The sequence below is a fragment of the Acanthopagrus latus genome, chromosome 3 (genome assembly GCF_904848185.1).
Source record: "Acanthopagrus latus isolate v.2019 chromosome 3, fAcaLat1.1, whole genome shotgun sequence".
NCBI classification, from domain to species: Eukaryota; Metazoa; Chordata; class Actinopteri; order Spariformes; family Sparidae; genus Acanthopagrus; species Acanthopagrus latus.
Window position 1 is genome coordinate 3,193,771 of NC_051041.1, and position 18,329 is coordinate 3,212,099.

At 40.6% G+C, this 18,329-nt stretch overlaps 2 protein-coding genes and 1 long non-coding RNA gene across 7 annotated transcripts in view; 1 reads left to right on the forward strand and 2 right to left on the reverse strand.

The window, feature by feature from the left end:
* The window catches only part of LOC119014574 (major histocompatibility complex class I-related gene protein-like), a 47,425-nt gene that overhangs the window by 23,219 nt on the left and 5,877 nt on the right, over nt 1-18,329 (forward strand). Inside the window, exons 1-10 of one of the 4 annotated variants that reach the window (XM_037089887.1) lie at nt 9,820-9,852; nt 9,930-10,038; nt 10,634-10,817; nt 11,161-11,273; nt 13,780-14,040; nt 14,435-14,713; nt 15,312-15,614; nt 15,702-15,803; nt 16,038-16,055; nt 16,221-16,305. In XM_037089887.1, the coding sequence (XP_036945782.1) occupies nt 11,225-11,273; nt 13,780-14,040; nt 14,435-14,713; nt 15,312-15,614; nt 15,702-15,803; nt 16,038-16,055; nt 16,221-16,270 (1,062 nt within the window). In that variant the 5' untranslated portion in view covers nt 9,820-9,852; nt 9,930-10,038; nt 10,634-10,817; nt 11,161-11,224 and the 3' untranslated portion in view covers nt 16,271-16,305. Of the gene's footprint in view, nt 1-9,819; nt 9,853-9,929; nt 10,039-10,633; nt 10,818-11,160; nt 11,274-13,428; nt 13,490-13,779; nt 14,041-14,434; nt 14,714-15,311; nt 15,615-15,701; nt 15,804-16,037; nt 16,056-16,220; nt 16,306-18,329 lie in introns of those variants that run through there. The other 3 variants (XM_037089913.1, XM_037089922.1, XM_037089904.1) reach the window with 3 other exon arrangements.
* LOC119014523 (major histocompatibility complex class I-related gene protein-like) lies at nt 147-6,551 on the reverse strand. 2 transcript variants are annotated; one of them, XM_037089795.1, is made up of 6 exons: nt 6,280-6,551; nt 3,806-4,075; nt 2,514-2,792; nt 2,057-2,359; nt 1,339-1,440; nt 147-1,221 (listed from the first exon to the last, which is right to left on the reverse strand). In XM_037089795.1, exons 1-6 carry the CDS (start codon nt 6,419-6,421, stop codon nt 1,214-1,216), a joined length of 1,104 nt encoding a protein of 367 aa, XP_036945690.1. In that variant the 5' UTR covers nt 6,422-6,551; the 3' UTR covers nt 147-1,213. The 2 variants fall into 2 exon arrangements, with proteins under 2 accessions (XP_036945690.1, XP_036945699.1); XM_037089804.1 differs by lacking the exon at nt 6,280-6,551 and adding an exon at nt 5,376-5,807.
* LOC119014773 lies at nt 7,355-8,366 on the reverse strand. The gene is made up of 2 exons (XR_005073063.1): nt 7,916-8,366; nt 7,355-7,535 (listed from the first exon to the last, which is right to left on the reverse strand). It is a non-coding gene; the product is annotated as an uncharacterized LOC119014773 (long non-coding RNA).

Sequence of the window (18,329 nt, forward strand, 5' to 3'; positions counted from 1 at the left end):
TGACTCTGAAACCTGTCGGACACAATGATTCATTTCCTCACTCATGCACTCAATATTAAAAACACATCCTGGAGCACATTATGTGCAGATGTTTACATCCCCACTAGATATCAGACTGTAGTGTAAGGAAAAGCTTTAACATGAACAACTTTTCATTCAACTTTTATTTAAATCATTCAGGGACAGCCGTCATTTTCAGTGAAGTCAAGAGCACAAATAATAATAAAAAAAAAAAAAAAAAAAAACAGGTGCAAAAATGTGATGAGACACAGAAACAAGGAACATGATCACAGAGTGAATAAACAGAATGGGGACATTAAAATGAAAACAGATAAGAAGCAAAATGAGAGAATACAAATAAATAGAATAAAGTGCTGAAAATGACAAGAAACTGCATCAAATGAACATGAAAAACAACAAATAAAACAGAAAGTGCATAAAAGATAAACGGTAAACGAGCATACAGGACAGCACGGAGATAAAAACAGCTACATTCAAATGCAGAGTAGTTTATAATCACAGTCTTAAACTGAACTATGGGTATAACTGCACCAAGTTTAAATGTATGTTGTAAAATTTTCCAAGTTAAAGGTGCCATCCGACTTTTTCATACAGAATACAATGATGAGTGGAATAACAGGCACGTCTATATAGGAATACCATGAATCTGGTTTTGTTTGCATTGAGAACTAATTTCATGTTGAGAAAGAGAATCTTGCAGTTCGTCAAAAGCTTGCTGGAGAATTGTGACAGCTTCAGGTGCAGCTTTAACTCAACAGCACAGGACGGTATCATCAGCATAGAGATGGCCCTAACTGTAACCAGAAATTATAACATTACTGTCAGTGAAATCAATATTTATATAATGATTGTGAAGAACTTAATATCTAAATATCATTATCTTAATTCAGGGACAAACACTTGTAAAGCAACAATATTAAGCAACACTGATTACAATCACTGAAATTCTGACAATAAATTAACGCAGACATATTTCTAATAGTCATGTTGAGACAACTTAAGTTCTTCATAAAAATCTATAGATTTGGGTTTTGCTTTCATCATCAGTTTTATAAAACCACAACTTGACCTTTGTTTTTCTTTTTACATATATGTAATAAATATACTTTATCTGTCCTTCCTTCACACACTCCACACAAGAGTCTTTTCATATTGGTTATTGGCAATTAGTTATTAGTTGATTGTTGTGAAGTCAGACACCTGAAATACAGATGAGAGAAAACAAATTAAAAAATAATTAACATTTCAGAATGTATAAAGGACAGAAAAGACTATCATGGCGGGGTTTGGGGGAGTGAAAGTAACTTTGTTCCTCACCATAATTGTTTCTTCTCCAGATGCAGAACGCCACAATGCAAATCAACAGGAGGCTCAGCGGCAGAATTACTCCAGTAACTGCACTGATCTCTGTGGGAGGATCTGGAGTCAAAACAGAACATTAACACTTTGGGTCATTTCACATTGGTGCAGTTCATCGAGCAGTGCTGTTGGCTCTGGAAGACTTTTCATGACCTTTAGGATATTCCTAATCAGTGACAGCACCTTACCTTCTCATCTATTCATCAGCACAAACCTGTCTGTGAAAATTGAGAACACGACTGAACCAAGAAATCCAGGAGGAAAGATTACTGCCACTGTAAAAAAGTACTTCTAAATGGCCACATGGTGGTGCCAGCTGCCCCACACGCTTGTTCTTGATGCATGTGCTTACTAAATCACCATTTACTGTAGTGCCATCTGTACCTATCACAGGTTTTTCAAAATGTCACACTCATTCGTCCTGTAGACGAATAGCTCAACGCATCACAAATGATGTTTCAGGAAGTGCAGCAGCAGCTCATGATACACAACGTCTCCAGTCTGAGAGTGACAGAGACGTTTGTTGCATCTCGTTCTCATTTCCTGTCATCTCAGTAGTTTTTACATATGTCATATCAATGTTCTAATTTTCCATCAAATTCATATAAATTTGTTGCACAGTATTTGGGATACCCTACTATGTAACACACAAAATGACCTCTGAACTCACTCTTACCCCAGTTGGTTCTGATCCAATCTTTCTCCAGTCTGGTGATGATGTCCTCCTTCACACCAGATAGCTGAAACACACAGTCGTACCTGGTCCAGTCTTCAGGTGTGACTGATGAAAGGTTCAGGTGAACACTCATCTGGAAGGTTCCATCGTGGTTGGGGAGGATCTCTCCGTGGTCCACCTCCTCATGAAGCTCCTCTCCATCTTTCCTCCAGACGAGTGAGGCTCTGTGAGGGTAGAAACCTGTAGCGAGGCAGCTGACTGGAGAGGAGGGAGTCTTCTGGAGGAGAGACACTGAGGGAAGCTCTGGAGAGAGATCAATGAAACTACTTCTAGTTTTAACAGAGACAACAATGTAACGTCAGACTGGCTGGAGTGAAAACACAACAGCAGTTCAGTCTGAGCAGACTGTATGAACATGATTGTGTCCATTAAACTCCATCAGGTCAGGTGATTCTACCTGTTCTCAGCAGAGAGCTCCTCCCATAGGCCAAATACTTCTTCAGCCACTCAGGGAAAATCACTGTGAGGTAATTCTGATTATATTTCATTCTAGCTTTGTCAGCATCCCATTTCAGTTTGGTGGTGAAAGCCTGTTGTTTTGGAGCGATCCATATCTCTCTCTTCAGGTCGATTGATATGAAGTCTTCTCCATCATAACCAAACTGATTAAAACCAACAACCTCTCCGGTCTCATCATCCCACTCACAGCCACTCATGCTCTGTAAAATGTGGACACCTGAGACAGAGACAGAGAAATAAACACCTCACATCATCACTTTAAGGTTTAACATGCCAACAATGAACAGTGATGCAGCATCGCTGGTTTGAGTCCAAACGATTAAAGCGGGGACTAACACAAAAACAGTTTTGTCTAGTTTGAACTATAATAGTTATATTCTGTGAGTCTTTGACTGGTGAAGAGATTCACCTACCTGTGTGCAGGAAGTAGTTTAGTAAGAGGAGGACATATATGCTGGGTGTGTCCTGTATGTGTCTCTGTGTGAGACCAAGCTGCCACATGTTAGATTGTTTGAACTTATTTTGCCAATTTGTTCCTGATACGCTGCTGATTTATCCTTTAAGGTATGTGTACATGCATCCAGATGATGTATTATTTATCTTTTAAGTGATGTTTAAATGCAGCCAGTATTTATAATGTGTATCTGCCTTCACACCAGACTGTGGTGTAACATTTGGACTTGTTTGATTCCTACTTCCTCTCCTGTGAGAAGTTTAACCCTGTAAATATGGCTCATGGAGTATATTTAGATTTACAATCATTGTGTATTGTTGTTCTGTATTTACTTTTTGTTTTGAATAACAGAATCACAGTGAAGGATTACAGAAGACTCATCCTTCATGGATGCATTAATAATGAAAGCTACCTTTGTTCTCATTCAGTTTTTGTGTTACTCAGTTTTGGCATGTATGTAAATATACTGATTTATATTTACTGTTGTACAGAAATCATCCATCCGTCTGATTGATGATTTAAAGGTTTTTGGATCCTTGTGTTTAAATGTTCACACCAGTCAGATGTTCTGTGGTCCAGTCATCCCCTGAAGCATTATTAGTCAATAAAGTATTCAGTCTTTTTCACTGTGCATGATGGAAACTTTCTTTCAGCCCAGGAAGGCTGATCAAATCAATTCCAAATATTTCTGATACAAATCTTACTAAAGTATTTTTCTAATTATAAAGAACAGTTCATAAAGTAAAAGGGGAAATATAACATAGTACATACTGTACCTCCACTTTGGTTGAAGCGCTGTTTCAAACTATTGATTGTGGCTTTGAACGAAGTTGGCTCCTCCTCAAAACATCTTGCACTGTAATACTCCAATTGATGAGGATCATCTTCCAATACTTTTTCCACCCAGTCTTGTTTTGGATCAATTTTCTTTTTGCTGCCGTCACAGGAGCCCACCAGATTTTCATCGACCACTGCAGCTGCAAAGTACTCTGGGAAGTCTGGGAGTCCAGAAGATGCAGTGGTGATAAACTTCAGGGAGTGTTTCACTGCAGGACAGAAGAGGTTCATACATTCAGTATAAATACATAAATCATCATCATCACACTCATCATAAATATGTTGTCATGGTAACACTTTAGGTTATGGCCTGCCATCTACAGCATGAATCTTCTTATCTAACTCATCTGTTACCTAGTCCATCATTACAGGGTTACAGTACGGCCCACCAACCACTGAGAAGCATTTTGGTGTTTGGACAGACTTTAAAGAGAAGTTACACTCAAAGTACTTTAACTATCAGGTCCCCCTTCTAATATGAACGTGAGCATCCTTCATGGCTGCAATATATTGATATTATACTGTTACTAATTATACTGATAAGAGACTATATGTCATCTTAGCTTGTAAATATTGTTATATCACAATGTAAGTGTTGTCTTTTCCTGGTTTTAATGCGACATTACTTGATGCCATTTTCTGAACTGACCAGATGCTTGTGTTCAACCACGTCGTCATTATATCCACATTACTGATGATTACTGATCAGAAATCTCATTGTGTTTATTTTGTATTTGTGTGCAATATTGATATCAAGTTATTTAGTTAAATATACTGTGATACTTCATTTTGTTATCCAGTTCTATCATTAATGTGTTTTGAGGACATTTGTTAAATGTTTTTTTCTCAATGACTGTTGTTTTTCAGTCTTCTACTGTTCATGACAGTCGTTCTGATCCTGTGACAGGGCAATAAAGTTGACCATCTTCTGTAACTGCCTCATCATGAGGAAGTTGTTCTTCAAGGAACAACTCTGTGTAACAACAATGTCAGTGCACATCTACCTTAACTACCTAACAGGATGGACACACTGGAAGCCTGTGAACTACGTGGTAGCTGTGTTGCTCCTGCCTGCCCCGTCTGTTTACATGGAGTTTGACTTTCTATATAATTCTGGAAACATATGATGATGTAATTTGTTTTTACCACGCTGAAAGAGCAACGAAGCAGGAGGGAGAAAAAGAGGGAGTGACAGAGACAAAGTGAAAGTAAAAAAAAAAGAGAGTGTCTTTCTGTCTGTGACGTATTCTACATATACAGATATTGAAACTGAAGTAAAATGTTGGTATGATGTCTGAAGTCATCTGTCTCCTATGCTTCACCCCACACTTAAATATAGCCCAGAGTGACAAGTTCATTTTCATATTAACTGAACCCTGAGCTGGACAGACTGGTTGATCTGAAATATGAAGACAGTCAGCCTCCATCTTCAGGTCACAAGTTTACTGCTGAACTGTTCTGTGTTTCATAAACTGCTTTCAGGAAGTAATTCAAGGAAAGTTATCTTACCTGAAAATGCAAAGTGGCTCGAGAGAGCCAAGAAAATGAGGATCTTCATGTTTTGATTAGAAGTAAACTTCATCTACGTAACAGCTGAGTTGAGTCTTCATGGTGTGAATAAAGGCAGGAGGTGTTTTCTGTTTGGATAACACGCCTCCGTCCTTCCATCACTGTGTCTTTAGCTCCCCCCAGTGGGGATGAGATGTTTAGACAGGAGTAAAAGATCTTCAACAGGTTTTCCTTCTTTGGTCTTTACTAAACTCACACTAAACTAAAATTCATAATACTCAAATAATGTAGTTACAGATATGGAGGTGTGTATAGATATAGATTGAGGTGTTAAACATTATTTCTTTTCAATTCAACTCCATGAAGGACAACTTAACACATTTAATGTACATGTGTGTCTGAACTTTGTCTTTATTACTCCACCCTTCAGTTGTAGCAAGAGGTCAACAGAATTAACTCTGTAAAATGTATAAGAAATATTGGATGTTGCAACACATTTAATCATATAAAGAACTGAATAATTAACACACATTGAAAATGACTCTGGCTAAACTGCAGAGAGGCCTGGTTAGTTTATTAATTTCACATTGTTATTGAACATTAATCTTCTCATGCAGTTTACTTTAACTGTAACTTTAGCTCTTATTCAATATAAACCTCATCAGCATGTAAAACACCTTCAAACAAGGACTTAGCAATAATAAACAGTTTTAATGTCTAAACCTTGTGGCTCATATCTTTCTCCTATATTTTGAATCACCTCATAACAGAAATACACTCACATTAGAAACCTTCACAATAGTAATACTCCGGGTTTTTGTACTGTTTCAGTTGGTACCAGTGATGGTGCGCATGCGTGAGTCATATAGAAATAACCGTTGAACCTGCAGGTCAGGATACTCACCCGAACCACGGAAAAGAGATCCAGCAGTTTTTTTCCAAAACCTCTTCCGAGAGGCAGCGACGTGACCAGAGACCCGTCCAGAGGCTCGGTTCTGTTCCGAGGCTCGGTCCGTCACCGACTCCTCCGTCCTCCATGTTAACATCCAACACTCGCACAAACTTCCGGTTGATAACGGTATTTAATACTTTTCCATAAAGTGTTTTTTAAAAGTTTGCTCAGACTTAAAGTCTCTCAGCTTCTCTCTGCAGCTCTTTCTCTCATCATTTCCCGGGCTTTCCCTCTAGTCCCGCCCCTCTAACAATCCGACAGGTTAATCCCCAACGACACAACCCTGAGGCGTTTAAAGACCTTTCAAAACATAGTAAAATATGCTATCATCAACCATACAAATGTTAACAACAGCAACACATTTATAGCATAGACATAATATAATATATTTCAGCTGTTTCTGGAGTCATGTTAAGTTACTGTTGTCTGTCAGATCACCAGCAGAGGGAAGACTTCAACCATATTGTCATAGGAAAGGGAGTCAGTCTTTCATCCTACAGCAAAATCACTAATGTTGCAAAATGGTTGAATACAAAATACATATTTCAGTTAAGTAAATCCAATAACAATAATGATAATGATAAATCAGTGGGAAAATGATTATAGTAAAAATATTGCTGATTTCTGCTGGGGTGGTTAAATTCCTGGATGGGCGGGCCTGGCCCGCTGACGCTCATCGCCAGTCAGGACAGAAACTCTCTCTCCTCCCTCTGCCAGGATAAACAGCAGTGAACAGTTGATCCAGCTCGGTCCTCCACTCACTCGTCTTCATCAAATCAAGATGAGAATGTTATTGTTATTGTTGTTGCTTCTCTTCTGTCACGTTTCATCAGCAGGTAAGATCATATTTTAAACCTTTAAACTCTTTAAACTTCACAGTCAACTCCACTCTCTCCTCCGAGTTTAGTCTCACTTCCAGTGGAGCAGCAGAAACAGCATTTTGTGTTGGAATCACAGCAACCAAATTCAGTCCAGAGGCTCCTTCAACTTGTTTCAACAGATTAAACACACAAAGTCAACAAAAAAATCAGTTGTATATTAATTTATTTTATTTTTTTCAGCTTTGAGCTCTGCAGTCTCCTGGTTGTCTGAGTCATAGAGGTGAATCAGTCCGTCTCAGCAGCTGAACGTGCTCTTGAGCTGTAAACACATGTTGGGTTGAGCCAGTCCTTCTCAAATAGTGGGCGGCGGTAAGAGATGTAAACAAACTGAGGGAACATGGAAAAATATTTGACAGGGATGAAAAGAAAGGCCGTAAGAGAGGAAGATAATGAGACAAAGGAAAGTCACTCAAAACCCAAGACAAGGAAATATGACAACACGTATGTAGCGCTGGGCTTCACTGTAAACTACGGTCGGGGACGAGGAAAGACCGGTGTGTTTATTGTGTCTTAAAATGTTGGCAGCGGACAGCATGAAGCCGAATAAATTAAGGCGTCACTTAAACACAGTACATCCCAATCATGCCGACAAACCGCTTGAGTTTTTTCAGAGAAAACACGCCGAATATTGCCAGCAATCATCCCGTTTTTTGACTGCTACGTCAGTTAACCAGCGAGCACTGTTAGCATCATATAAGGTAGCGCACCAAATTGCTCAGTGCAAGAAACCCCACACCATCGCAGCGGAGCTGATACTGGCTGTCATGCTGGATGATGCAAGTGCTGCAAAACTAAAAACTATCCTGTAAGAGACTAAGAAACAATGTTAATAAAGTTATTCCTTGTTGCAAGTTGATCTATATGTCTTTTTTTCCTTTTCTCTGTACATATAACAAGTTTTGGACAAATGATACTAATTGTAATCGTGGCGGGGGGGCCTGCAACATTTTCTTCTTCCTAAGGGGGGCCTAACAGAAAATAATTGAGAACCACTGGGTTGAGCCATCAGCTTGGCTCAGCTCCTTGTTGCTCTCGTGGCTCCTCACGTCTCTGAGTTTGTTAGAAATAGTCATGTAAAATGTTCACAGCTATAACCACCGAGTACTGCTTAGTGTTGGAACATTCTGGAACATTTCAGAACATCAAAGGACATCAAAGGACATCAAAGGACACTCCATTCTAAAGTTTAAATCTAAATGTTTTTATTTGAAACAGAAACAGATTTTAGTACAATATTATTTGTCCTGAAATCTGTATTTTCACCTCATTTACAGACTTTTTAAAGAATTGAGACCCTAACCCTCGCCATGTGAAGTGTGCCAATAATCACCATATCTGGATACTATTTGAATACCAACAGCAAATAAACAAATGTGAACATCAGAAGCGTTTCTTCATGAAAGTTGTACACTGAATTATGTATGTATGGAAAGATGTTCTATTCACCGGGACAGCGTTTGCAAGTTGTAAATGTCCTGCATGTGTACAAATCAACTAAGCATATATCAACAATGCAAAAACAAGTCAGAAAATTTGGTAGCACATAGATTTAGTTAAAAAGGACTTTTTTTTTTTAATTTTAGATTTTTTTTTAAATGCAACATTGTGAGGCTGATACTGTCAGAAGCTCTGAGCTGACAGTTAACACAGATGAAATGTACGAGCAACAATAACAGAAATGATCTGACCACAGAGGAAACCTGAGAGAACATTATTGAATGTTACTATAATAATACTCTAAATAATCAATATCACCCCTTTTTGTATGATTCCTGACTGTTTGGTGCTCATCTTTCACTAACATCTACATGGTAATTGCACTATAATTCTATAGACAGAGTCCTTCTGACCTGGACTGGCTCATTGAATAAAAACAACTGGAATGTAATGATGTTGAACAGGGTGTAACACTTGTGCCCAGTCGTTTGAGGTCAACTATAACTATTCTTACTCCCCAACTATCCAGGAATGACTTTGACATATATATTACAGTAAATGGATATTTAAGAGACCTGTGGGAATGAATAAAATATAATTAGAATTCATGCAGAGATTATTAGATGGTCTTTATAATCATTCACCAATAAGTGTCTCAATCCAGCTGATTCTACCATCACACAGGTGTGACCTGTGGAGGAGCTTCACCTGACACGAGCTTCTCTTCAACATGATTAGTGTGAAACTGAGGAGTCTCAAAAATATTGATGTTTGTCTGTGTCTTTACCATCATGGTTAATGCGTAAAATTAGGCAGTTATTGATGTATGGTTCATTCATGAGGGTGATTCATAGATAATTCACTTTTAAAAGGGAGCAGCATGAATGCAAGTCTCACCAAGTGTCACGCTTGAACTCACAGACAAGCTCAGACTACACAAATTCTTTCAGTGGGATCCAATCTGACAATCTGAAATGAATAACCAAGTTCTGAGTTGGCTTGAAATTCGGATTCCCGGGCTGTGATCGGCCCCGTCTTAATGTAGCAGTATGAAGGAGTGTTTGATGGGTTTCAGAGGTGTGGCTCGTTCCAGCCAATCACTGTGGGGGGGCACCTTATGAATACAGGTATAGGGCACCTGGTTGTCCTCTGGCCTGACGGTACCTGGGTCCTGGCGCCCTTCACTTCCGCCTTCGCTTGGTTGCAGGTAGGCTGCCGGCGGCGACAATAGTCTGGTCTCTCGCTGTCCCTCCAGTTGTTTTCATGGTGGTTATTCTGTTTCAGCGGCTCGTTTGGATGTTGCAGCTGGTTGTGAGCCGCTTACTGTCCGCTGCTGGTTGCCGTGTTGCTGATCGCGTTGCTCCACACCGTGCTGACCGTGATTGCCTGACTGGTATGTAGCACAGTGACTGTAGCTTCCTCCTCCAGCCGCTCCTAAATTGCTAATATCTGTTCTTTTACTGTCGGGTAAAGACACCTGTGTAGCGGCAGAGCAACCGCTAATCTGCAGGAAATCGCTAAGTGGCGATCGCTTTGATTTATTGGCTGGCTAAGAGTGATAGCCTTCGTCCAGGCTTTGAGACACGGCAAGCTTAAACAAAACAATCATTGAACTTTGTACTGTACTGTAACTTTGTACTGTCAACCCTGTTTGTGTGTGTGTGTGTGTGTGTGTGTGTGTGTGTTAGTACAGTGGGAGAGTTTATTCTGTTTTCTTTGTAATGAGTCGTTTATGATACTTCTTTCACACTTTCTTTTGCAACAGTTGGTTTCCTGCAACCTGTAGTTCTGATTTGTTAGCTTCATGTTATTTTGGTCTTTGCAGGTTGCAGGTGCATTTCATTTGATGTAAATCTTCATTCTATTTGATTTGATATTGTGTTAATCCTTAGAGATGTGATAAATTAAGTCCTGATTTCTTGTGTTTGTGATTAGTTGCATTTAATGTTTTTGTTCTCACCTGCTGTCCTCTGATTTCCCCCATTCAGGTGCTGAGCCAAGGGTGGTGGATTGGTGTCCTGGTGGTGGTGTCCCTCTTGTGTTTTGCACTTTTTAGGTTGCTTTTGGTTTCACTTTCATTTACTTCAGGTGTGGTGTTCCTGGGATCCCCTTCGTTTTGGACCCACCTCCCCCCACTAAGTCTCAGCCCTGATGGGCCCCCTTTTTGTCCCAGTGAGTGACTTCTTAATGTTTTTGAGACTGTTTAAACTGAAATCAGTAAAAGATTTGTACCAAGATATGCTGTTTCTGCCTCATTGTAAAATGGACCTGAGTGCCTTATTTGATTTACACGTTGTCCTTTAAAAGATAAGAAGGTCCCTGGGTGAAACCCCCAGGGTGGCGTTGTTTGGCATAAAATGTCGTCTTAACCGAGTGCTGCCCAGAGCATGCTCCTCGTGCCGCCACATTAAGATAATAAGATATGTGAAGGGTGTTGATGAGGAGTCGATGCCCTGGAGGGGGTTTGGCTTATTTTTATTCTCAGTACAGAAACTCGCTCTCTTCCCTCTGCCAGGACAAAGAACTGTGAACAGCTGATCCAGCTCGGTCCTTCACTCACTCGTCTTCATCAAATCAAGATGAGAACGTTATTGTTGTTGCTTCTCTTCTGTCACGTTTCATCAGCAGGTAAGATCATATTTTAAACCTTTAAACTCTTTAAACTTCACAGTCCACTCGACTCTTTCCTCTGAGTTTAGTTTCACTTCCAGTGGAGTAGCAGAAACAGTACTTTGGATGGGTCAGTGCAGAATGATGTGGGCCATCGTTTCCAAGAACAAAAAAGGACTTACACAAACTCAGAAGTAGCAAAAAGGACAGAGACAATTTCACTTTGCAACATTCAACAAAGCCAATGAGAGCAAAACATTGCCTGTACAACATGATACAACAAAGAGCTCCGTCTATAAAGGCTGACACAACTAAAACCTGTCTGTTACATCCTGATTCAGACTAAAACATATTTGCGCCCACAGAAAGAGCAGCACATCGTCTCTACTGCACACAACACAGTTCATTAACCACTTTACTGCACAAAGTGATGAAGACAAAACCAACCAGCAGAGAAGGTGTTAACATGCCACATGACAGAGCAAACATCAGACAGAAGTCATAATCATGAATGATACTGTCAATGTTGTATGAACTATTTCCTGATTGTATTAAGATCTATTTATATGTTGATGTTGAATTGATAATATTCCCTCTGAACTGTCTAAAATAATTGTCAGCTGTCTGTCTGATATATGAAAAGAAGTCACACAAACAGCCTCTTCATACATCTGAGAAAAATATATTTAGTAAACATTATTTTTAACATTTTAACTGTTAATTCATTAGTACTGAAGGATGCAGTTCTTCAGAGTGTTAAAGCGTTATTTGATAACATATGATGTGTGTTTTCTTCACATTTAGGGCAATGTGTTTATATTGATTCATATTTAAATCAATCAGTGTTTATGCGTCACACAGCCTTCTATTGAGGCCAGTCCACATGAGGACACGCCCACCTCAGACTGACATTTAACCAGGAAATCAGTCATTTGTTTGCTGTGATTCATTTATTTGCTAGTAAATTCAACCTGAGATTAAATATAATCTGAACAGCACGACATGTCCCATCATAGAAGTGATTAAGAAACTGTAGCTTCAGAAGATGCTTCAGATACGAAGAGCTGTGAGCTGTTTGTTTTCTGTTAGTTTTGACACTGCGGGAGAGCGTCTTCTTAGTAACATCTGTGTTTCTGCATCTGTTGCATGTAGCAGATTATTGATCACAGCCCGATGTAATATAACTACCTTGAGGCAGCTGCAGACACGTCCCAACTGACTTCCTGTGAGAAGACCTGCCGCTGCGAAGCTCCCACTCTCTAGTCCTATCACTGTCGATCTCTCATTCCTCATGCCTAAAACTGCAAACTACAAACAATGCATCTCAATCAAGATGAGATAGTGACCACACCGGTCCACAGAGAGTCCTGCTGTGTAAATGTCTTGGACTGTACTGATCCTCCTGGAAACAAGAGTCCAGCTCTGTCAGCTGTCTGTCAGGATATTATTCCAGATGTGTTCGAGTCGTGTCATCATTATTTCACACACTTGCTGATTTTCCCAAAACTAGTTGTGGGCACAGATCCAACAAGCCGTCTCTCTCTGGCTCTCTGTTTCTGTTAGGTCGTTGCACTCAGAAACTGATAATGTTGCGCTTTGTAAATCCTGTGTGTCAAAATCATTCAGCTTCAGTAATTCTGCCTTTCAACACACTCTGGAAACACTTCTAATATTACATCAGGTAACATCAGTATTTGGCTCACTGCTCCAGATTTAGAGCTCCAGCATGTGTCCACAGATCGAGTTCCCAGCTCGGTGTCCTGGATGGAGCTCTTTCTGCACTTCTACAAACCTGCATGTCTGCTGCTGCCTCTCATGAAACTGTGCATGTTGTTCACCTTATCAAAGCATGTGCTAACATGCTGAGAGACACCAAATTCAGTCTGTGAGAGTTACAGTGGACGTTCACGGCTCGAGGAAAAGATTGTTTCAGAATCACATGCACTCCTCCCTTGTTTCCTGACACAACAGAGACGCTGTCTAAACTAAAGCCAACACACACAGAGAGAGAGAGAGAAGGGTCAAGATGCAGTGGTTTGCTTGAACTGTCCCAGAATTTTTTCACGATTTAGAGTATCTGTACTTTCCCTTGTGTCCACAGAGGGGGATGTCCTGCTTGATACACCACAGTACAACATCCAAAAGAACTGTTAGATGGTCCTGATTCCTCTGGATAAATGAATAGTTGATGGCATCACGGTTCACTGCTGTGACAGTAACGTTACATCGACTCTGTAATAAACTATATTCTGACTAAACTTGGCCCATTACTGACTACACACCTGCTTCAACTTGATCAGAATGTTTTAACTGACTCATACTGATTTCTTCATATTTCTGAGTGGTGATGATGAGTGTGTGTTCATACTGAATGGAGGCTGTTTGTTCTGCACATTACATTTAAAACTTTTGCATTTTGATCCTTTGCAGCAAACACACACACTTTATATCATGTTTATATTTTCTCTTCTCTCATCATTTTTATGATCAGTGTTATTTATAAGCTTCTTTGTTTGTCCTGCAGTGCTACACTCCATGAAGCATTTCATAACTGCATCAACTGGAATCCCAAACATCCCAGAGGTTGTGACAACAGTAGAAATTGACGAACATCTGGTGGGGACCTGTGACAGCAAGGAAAATATGGATGTAAAGGACATTGCAAAATCATTCATCATAAAGTATCCTGAGCAGTTGGAGTGGTTGAAACAAGAATGTCTCAGTGTGTTGCCAATCTTCAAACCCCGCACTCACAGTTTGATGCGTCTCTACAACCAAACTGGAGGTACAGTGTGTAACATGTTACAGCCTGTTTAACTTTTTACTGTTCTGCATCTTAGTTGTAAAGTGACTCAGGGCCTCAAGACACCAATCAGTTCAAACTCTAACATCATTTTACACAGAACCTGAAATAGAGATTGATGTAAAGTAAACCATCATATCAGTTTGTCTTCAGTGGTCCAGCCACTACCTGTCATTCATCATGTCAACATTAATCAGCTGCTAGTTAGACTTGTTGCTGAAGCTGTTAAACACAAACTACTGATAATAACCTGATTCATGATCACACAGTTAAAAACAGCAGTCATCACACAATGTACAATGTTTTTAAGATCATCTTTATACTGAATGTTTCATCTGTGAATCAGTGTTAATTACAGTCTCTGTCTCTGTCTCAGGTGTCCATGTTTTACAGAAGGTGGAGGGCTGTGAGTGGGATGATGAGACTGATGAGGTCAAAGGTTTCTCTCAGTATGGTTACGATGGAGAAGACCTCTTGAAATTGGATCCAAAAACATTTACATGGATCGCTCTAAGACCTGAGGCTGTCAACATCTCAATGATGTGGTACACAAATACATACTTAAGAGGATCGTTTAAGACTGTTTTGACTCATTTTTTTCCTGAGCTGCTGAGGCAGTTTGTGGAGTATGGGAGGAGCGTTCTGCTGAGAACAGGTAGGATCACCTGACCTGATGTAGTTTATTAGACACAGTGATCTTCATATAGGCTGCTCAGACTGAACTGTCACTGTATTATTAATCCAACATGTCTGACATCAGCTTTTTTTTGTAGTGGTAACATTTGTTTTAGTCCTGACCAATCACAGACATCTTTGGGTGACATCACTCACCATCAAAGCTCAGACTGTGATGCTTCAAAACATTTATCACAAGTGATCTATCGTAGGCAACTGGACTTGTTTCATTTTCTTGAAGACGTTTCACCTCACATCCAAGAGGCTTCTTCAGTTCTGACTAACTGTTAGTAACCAATATTTAGTCGGCCGACACTATTACAAACTGTCACAAGCACATGACATGATTCACATCATGCTGCTGGTTTCACACTATTCACCTGATCAACAGTTTGCAGCAGTGATGTGCCAACAAACATCGTATTGTAATAAAAATGCGAATACATTTGTTCAACAAATGTGCTTGAAAGCACCTTCACACCTTTTGTTATTGATTCCAAATGTAATTTCTTCATCTTTCTTTGACCTTGTTTCTTTTCCTCTCTCTCCTCTTTAATCTCTCTCTCTTTCCTCTCCAGAGCTTCCCTCAGTGTCTCTCCTCCAGAAGACTCCCTCCTCTCCAGTCAGCTGCCTCGCTACAGGTTTCTACCCTCACAGAGCCTCACTCGTCTGGAGGAAAGATGGAGAGGAGCTTCATGAGGAGGTGGACCACGGAGAGATCCTCCCCAACCACGATGGAACCTTCCAGATGAGGGTTCACCTGAACCTTTCATCAGTCACACCTGAAGCCTGGACCAGGTACGACTGTGTGTTTCAGCTCTCTAGTGTGAAGGAGGAAATCATCACCAAACTGGAGAAAGATCGGATCAGAACCAACTGGGGTAAGAGTGAGATCAGAGGGTGCTGAAGGGGAGTGCATGGGAACAACAACAAAAACAGTAATAATAAACTATTGTTGTGTTCAACAGTGAAGCCCAGTAACATGACCGTCCCCGTCACTGCTGCAGTGGTTGTTCTTGCTCTCATTCTCATCGGTGCTGCTGGATTCATCGTTTACAAAAAGAAGAAAGGTGAGAGAGAAAAAGGAAAGATTTCACCACTTTGTTTTCAGTCTTTGAGTTGATTTCTTTTACTGAGGTTGCAAAATTAATTAAGTATCAGAGAAAGTAAATCCAGTCAGCAGTAAACAGACTGAGTATAAACAGATACTCAGTCAGAGTGAGTAGAAGAGATGAATAAAGTGACTAAAGATAATCTGGCATTTACAACTGTGACTGAAATTATTTGTCTTGTTTTGATTTCAGCCATCAGCCCTCCATCTGGTAAGTAAAACTTACTTTGGTTCTATTTCAGCTGATCTGACTCACACTTCATGTTTTAGATTAAAACATGTTTCACATTATTGTGCAGATGAACCTTTTCAACACTGTTTCCTGTATTTATTGTTCATAAAAGTTCAATACTGGATGTTTGTTTCTGACCTGCAGCTCCTGACAACAGCGCAGAGCTCTCTGAGCCGCTGAATCCAGAGACCTGAATGACAAACACACTCAGTGAATCTCTAAAGACAGTGAAAGATGGCTTCTTGCAATATTGGTAATGTTATATGAGAAGGGCCGCTATAAAAGGTGGACTGTTCTATGTACTATGGCTCTGATTGGCTGTGTTATTAATTGTTGTTTTCTTTCGAATTCATACTAAAAACAATCAGAGGACAGCATGTGACTGGACTGTCGTTAGAAACGAACTTTACAACTTGTACATTCATCAGTTTATAGAAATGTACTTATTGTAAGTTGATTTGGACGACAGCGTCTGCTAAATGCCCTCAATCAAAATGCAAATGTAGAAAATGTGTATAGTAACCATGCTACATGAGGTCAAGGTGGTGTCTGATCAAGTGTGTCTGGAGTCTTTTGTGGAAAATGGCAGGAGAGTCTGCTGTCCTTACATTGGTCGGGAGTTCGTTCCACCACTGAGGCACCAGAACAGGGAAGTCGATGGCGATAGCACCGGCCAGCTGATGTAGAGGAGCACAGTGCTCGAACTTGGGCATGTACAGTTGCAGTTCTGTTGATGGCCTTGAAGGCCAGCACCATCACCTTGAATCGGATGCGAGCTGCAAAAGGAAGCCAGTGGAGGGCACAGAGGAGGGGCGTAACATGGGAACATTTGGGTATATTGAAAAGAAGCCATGCTGCAGTGTTCTGGATACACTGCTATGGTTTTATCACAGAGGCTGCGAGTCCAGCCAAGAGCGAGTTGCAGTAGTCCAGGCAGGAAATGACCAGCACTTGGACCAGGAGTTGTTTTGTATCCTTTGCGAGGACAGACCAGATCCTTCAGATGTTGTAGAGTGCAAATCTGCATGATCAGGCCACAGCAGTGATGTTGGGGGTGCAGGATAGTCCTTTCTCGAGGATTACGCCCAGGTTGCTCACAGTCGATGAAGGCGATGCTGTGATGTCCTTGACAGTGACTGACAGTTCCGAGCAAGGGCAGTCTTTCTCTGGGATGAAGAGGAGTTCAGATTTACTAAGGTTGAGTTTGAGGTGATGCGCAGCTGTCCAAGTGAAGATTTCTGCCAGACATTCTGAGATGAGTGTTGCAATGTGGGTGTTGAAGGAGGATGGAGGAAAGAGAGGAACAGTTGGGTGTCGTCTGCATAACAGTGGCAAGAGAATCTATGTGATGTGATTTCAGAGCTCGGTGATCTAGTGTATAATGAAAACAGAAGTGGTCCTAGTACTGAGCTTTGAGGGGCACCAGTTTCCAGACTGCAGGATTTGGACAACGAGCCATTTCATAAGACCTGAAAGGTGTGAGGAATGGCAAGATGTCGTATGAGATGTTGTGGAGAAGTGAGGAGGCAGATGTACATCGACCAATGTAAGACTATGAACTTATGAGGCTAAACATGTAAATTCCTTTACATTGAAACTCAAATGTGTTCTTTGTTTTTGTGCTTATGTTTGTCTTTTCAATAAAATCCTCACATTTCAACAAGTTTGGTCCACATGCTCATTTGTGACGACACTTCAATATATTACCTGAACATTCAGTATTCTCACAGAGGATTTGAATGAGGAGATTGATATCAGTGTGAACTCTGAGCAGAGTCAGTGTGAGCTGGCCAGTAAGTGCAAATGTGGCTGAGACTTGAGTTATAAAGAGCTGCTGTATCTTTACAAGCCACCAGATGTCAACATGCTGCAGCGAGAGGCCAAGAGGCGCAACTCTTTTCACAGAGAGTACGAGCTCCTGGAGGAGGAGAGGGGATCCCCGCGCTCCCTCCACCTGATGAGCCTTCATCATCATCATCATCATCATGGTGGACCAGAACATCAGTATGGTCCCTGAAAAAGACTCACTCTCACCTAAATTGTGCATTGACAACGTCCTCTAACATTGCCGAAGCAGCTGTTGTATCACGGCTACAGCCTGTTTAGAGGAGCTGATAATAAGTTTCACCACAAAACTCAGGTGTGACCAGTGGAGGAGCTTCACCTGACACGAGCTTCTCTTAAACATGATTAGTGTGAAACTGAAACTTCGTCAAGATAGCAGCATGAATGCAAGTCTTACCGTCAGGTGTC

Coding starts and splice junctions, on each gene's coding strand:
- LOC119014523 (XM_037089795.1), bottom strand. CDS start 6,421: ATGTTAACATGGAGGACGGAGGAGTCGGTGACGGACCGAGCCTCGGAA. Junction 2,793..3,805: donor GCGCTTCAACCAAAGTGGAG/GTACAGTATGTA, acceptor TCTCTGTCTCAG/GTGTCCACATTTTACAGAGC. Junction 1,441..2,056: donor TTGGATCAGAACCAACTGGG/GTAAGAGTGAGT, acceptor TTTTGACTCCAG/ATCCTCCCACAGAGATCAGT.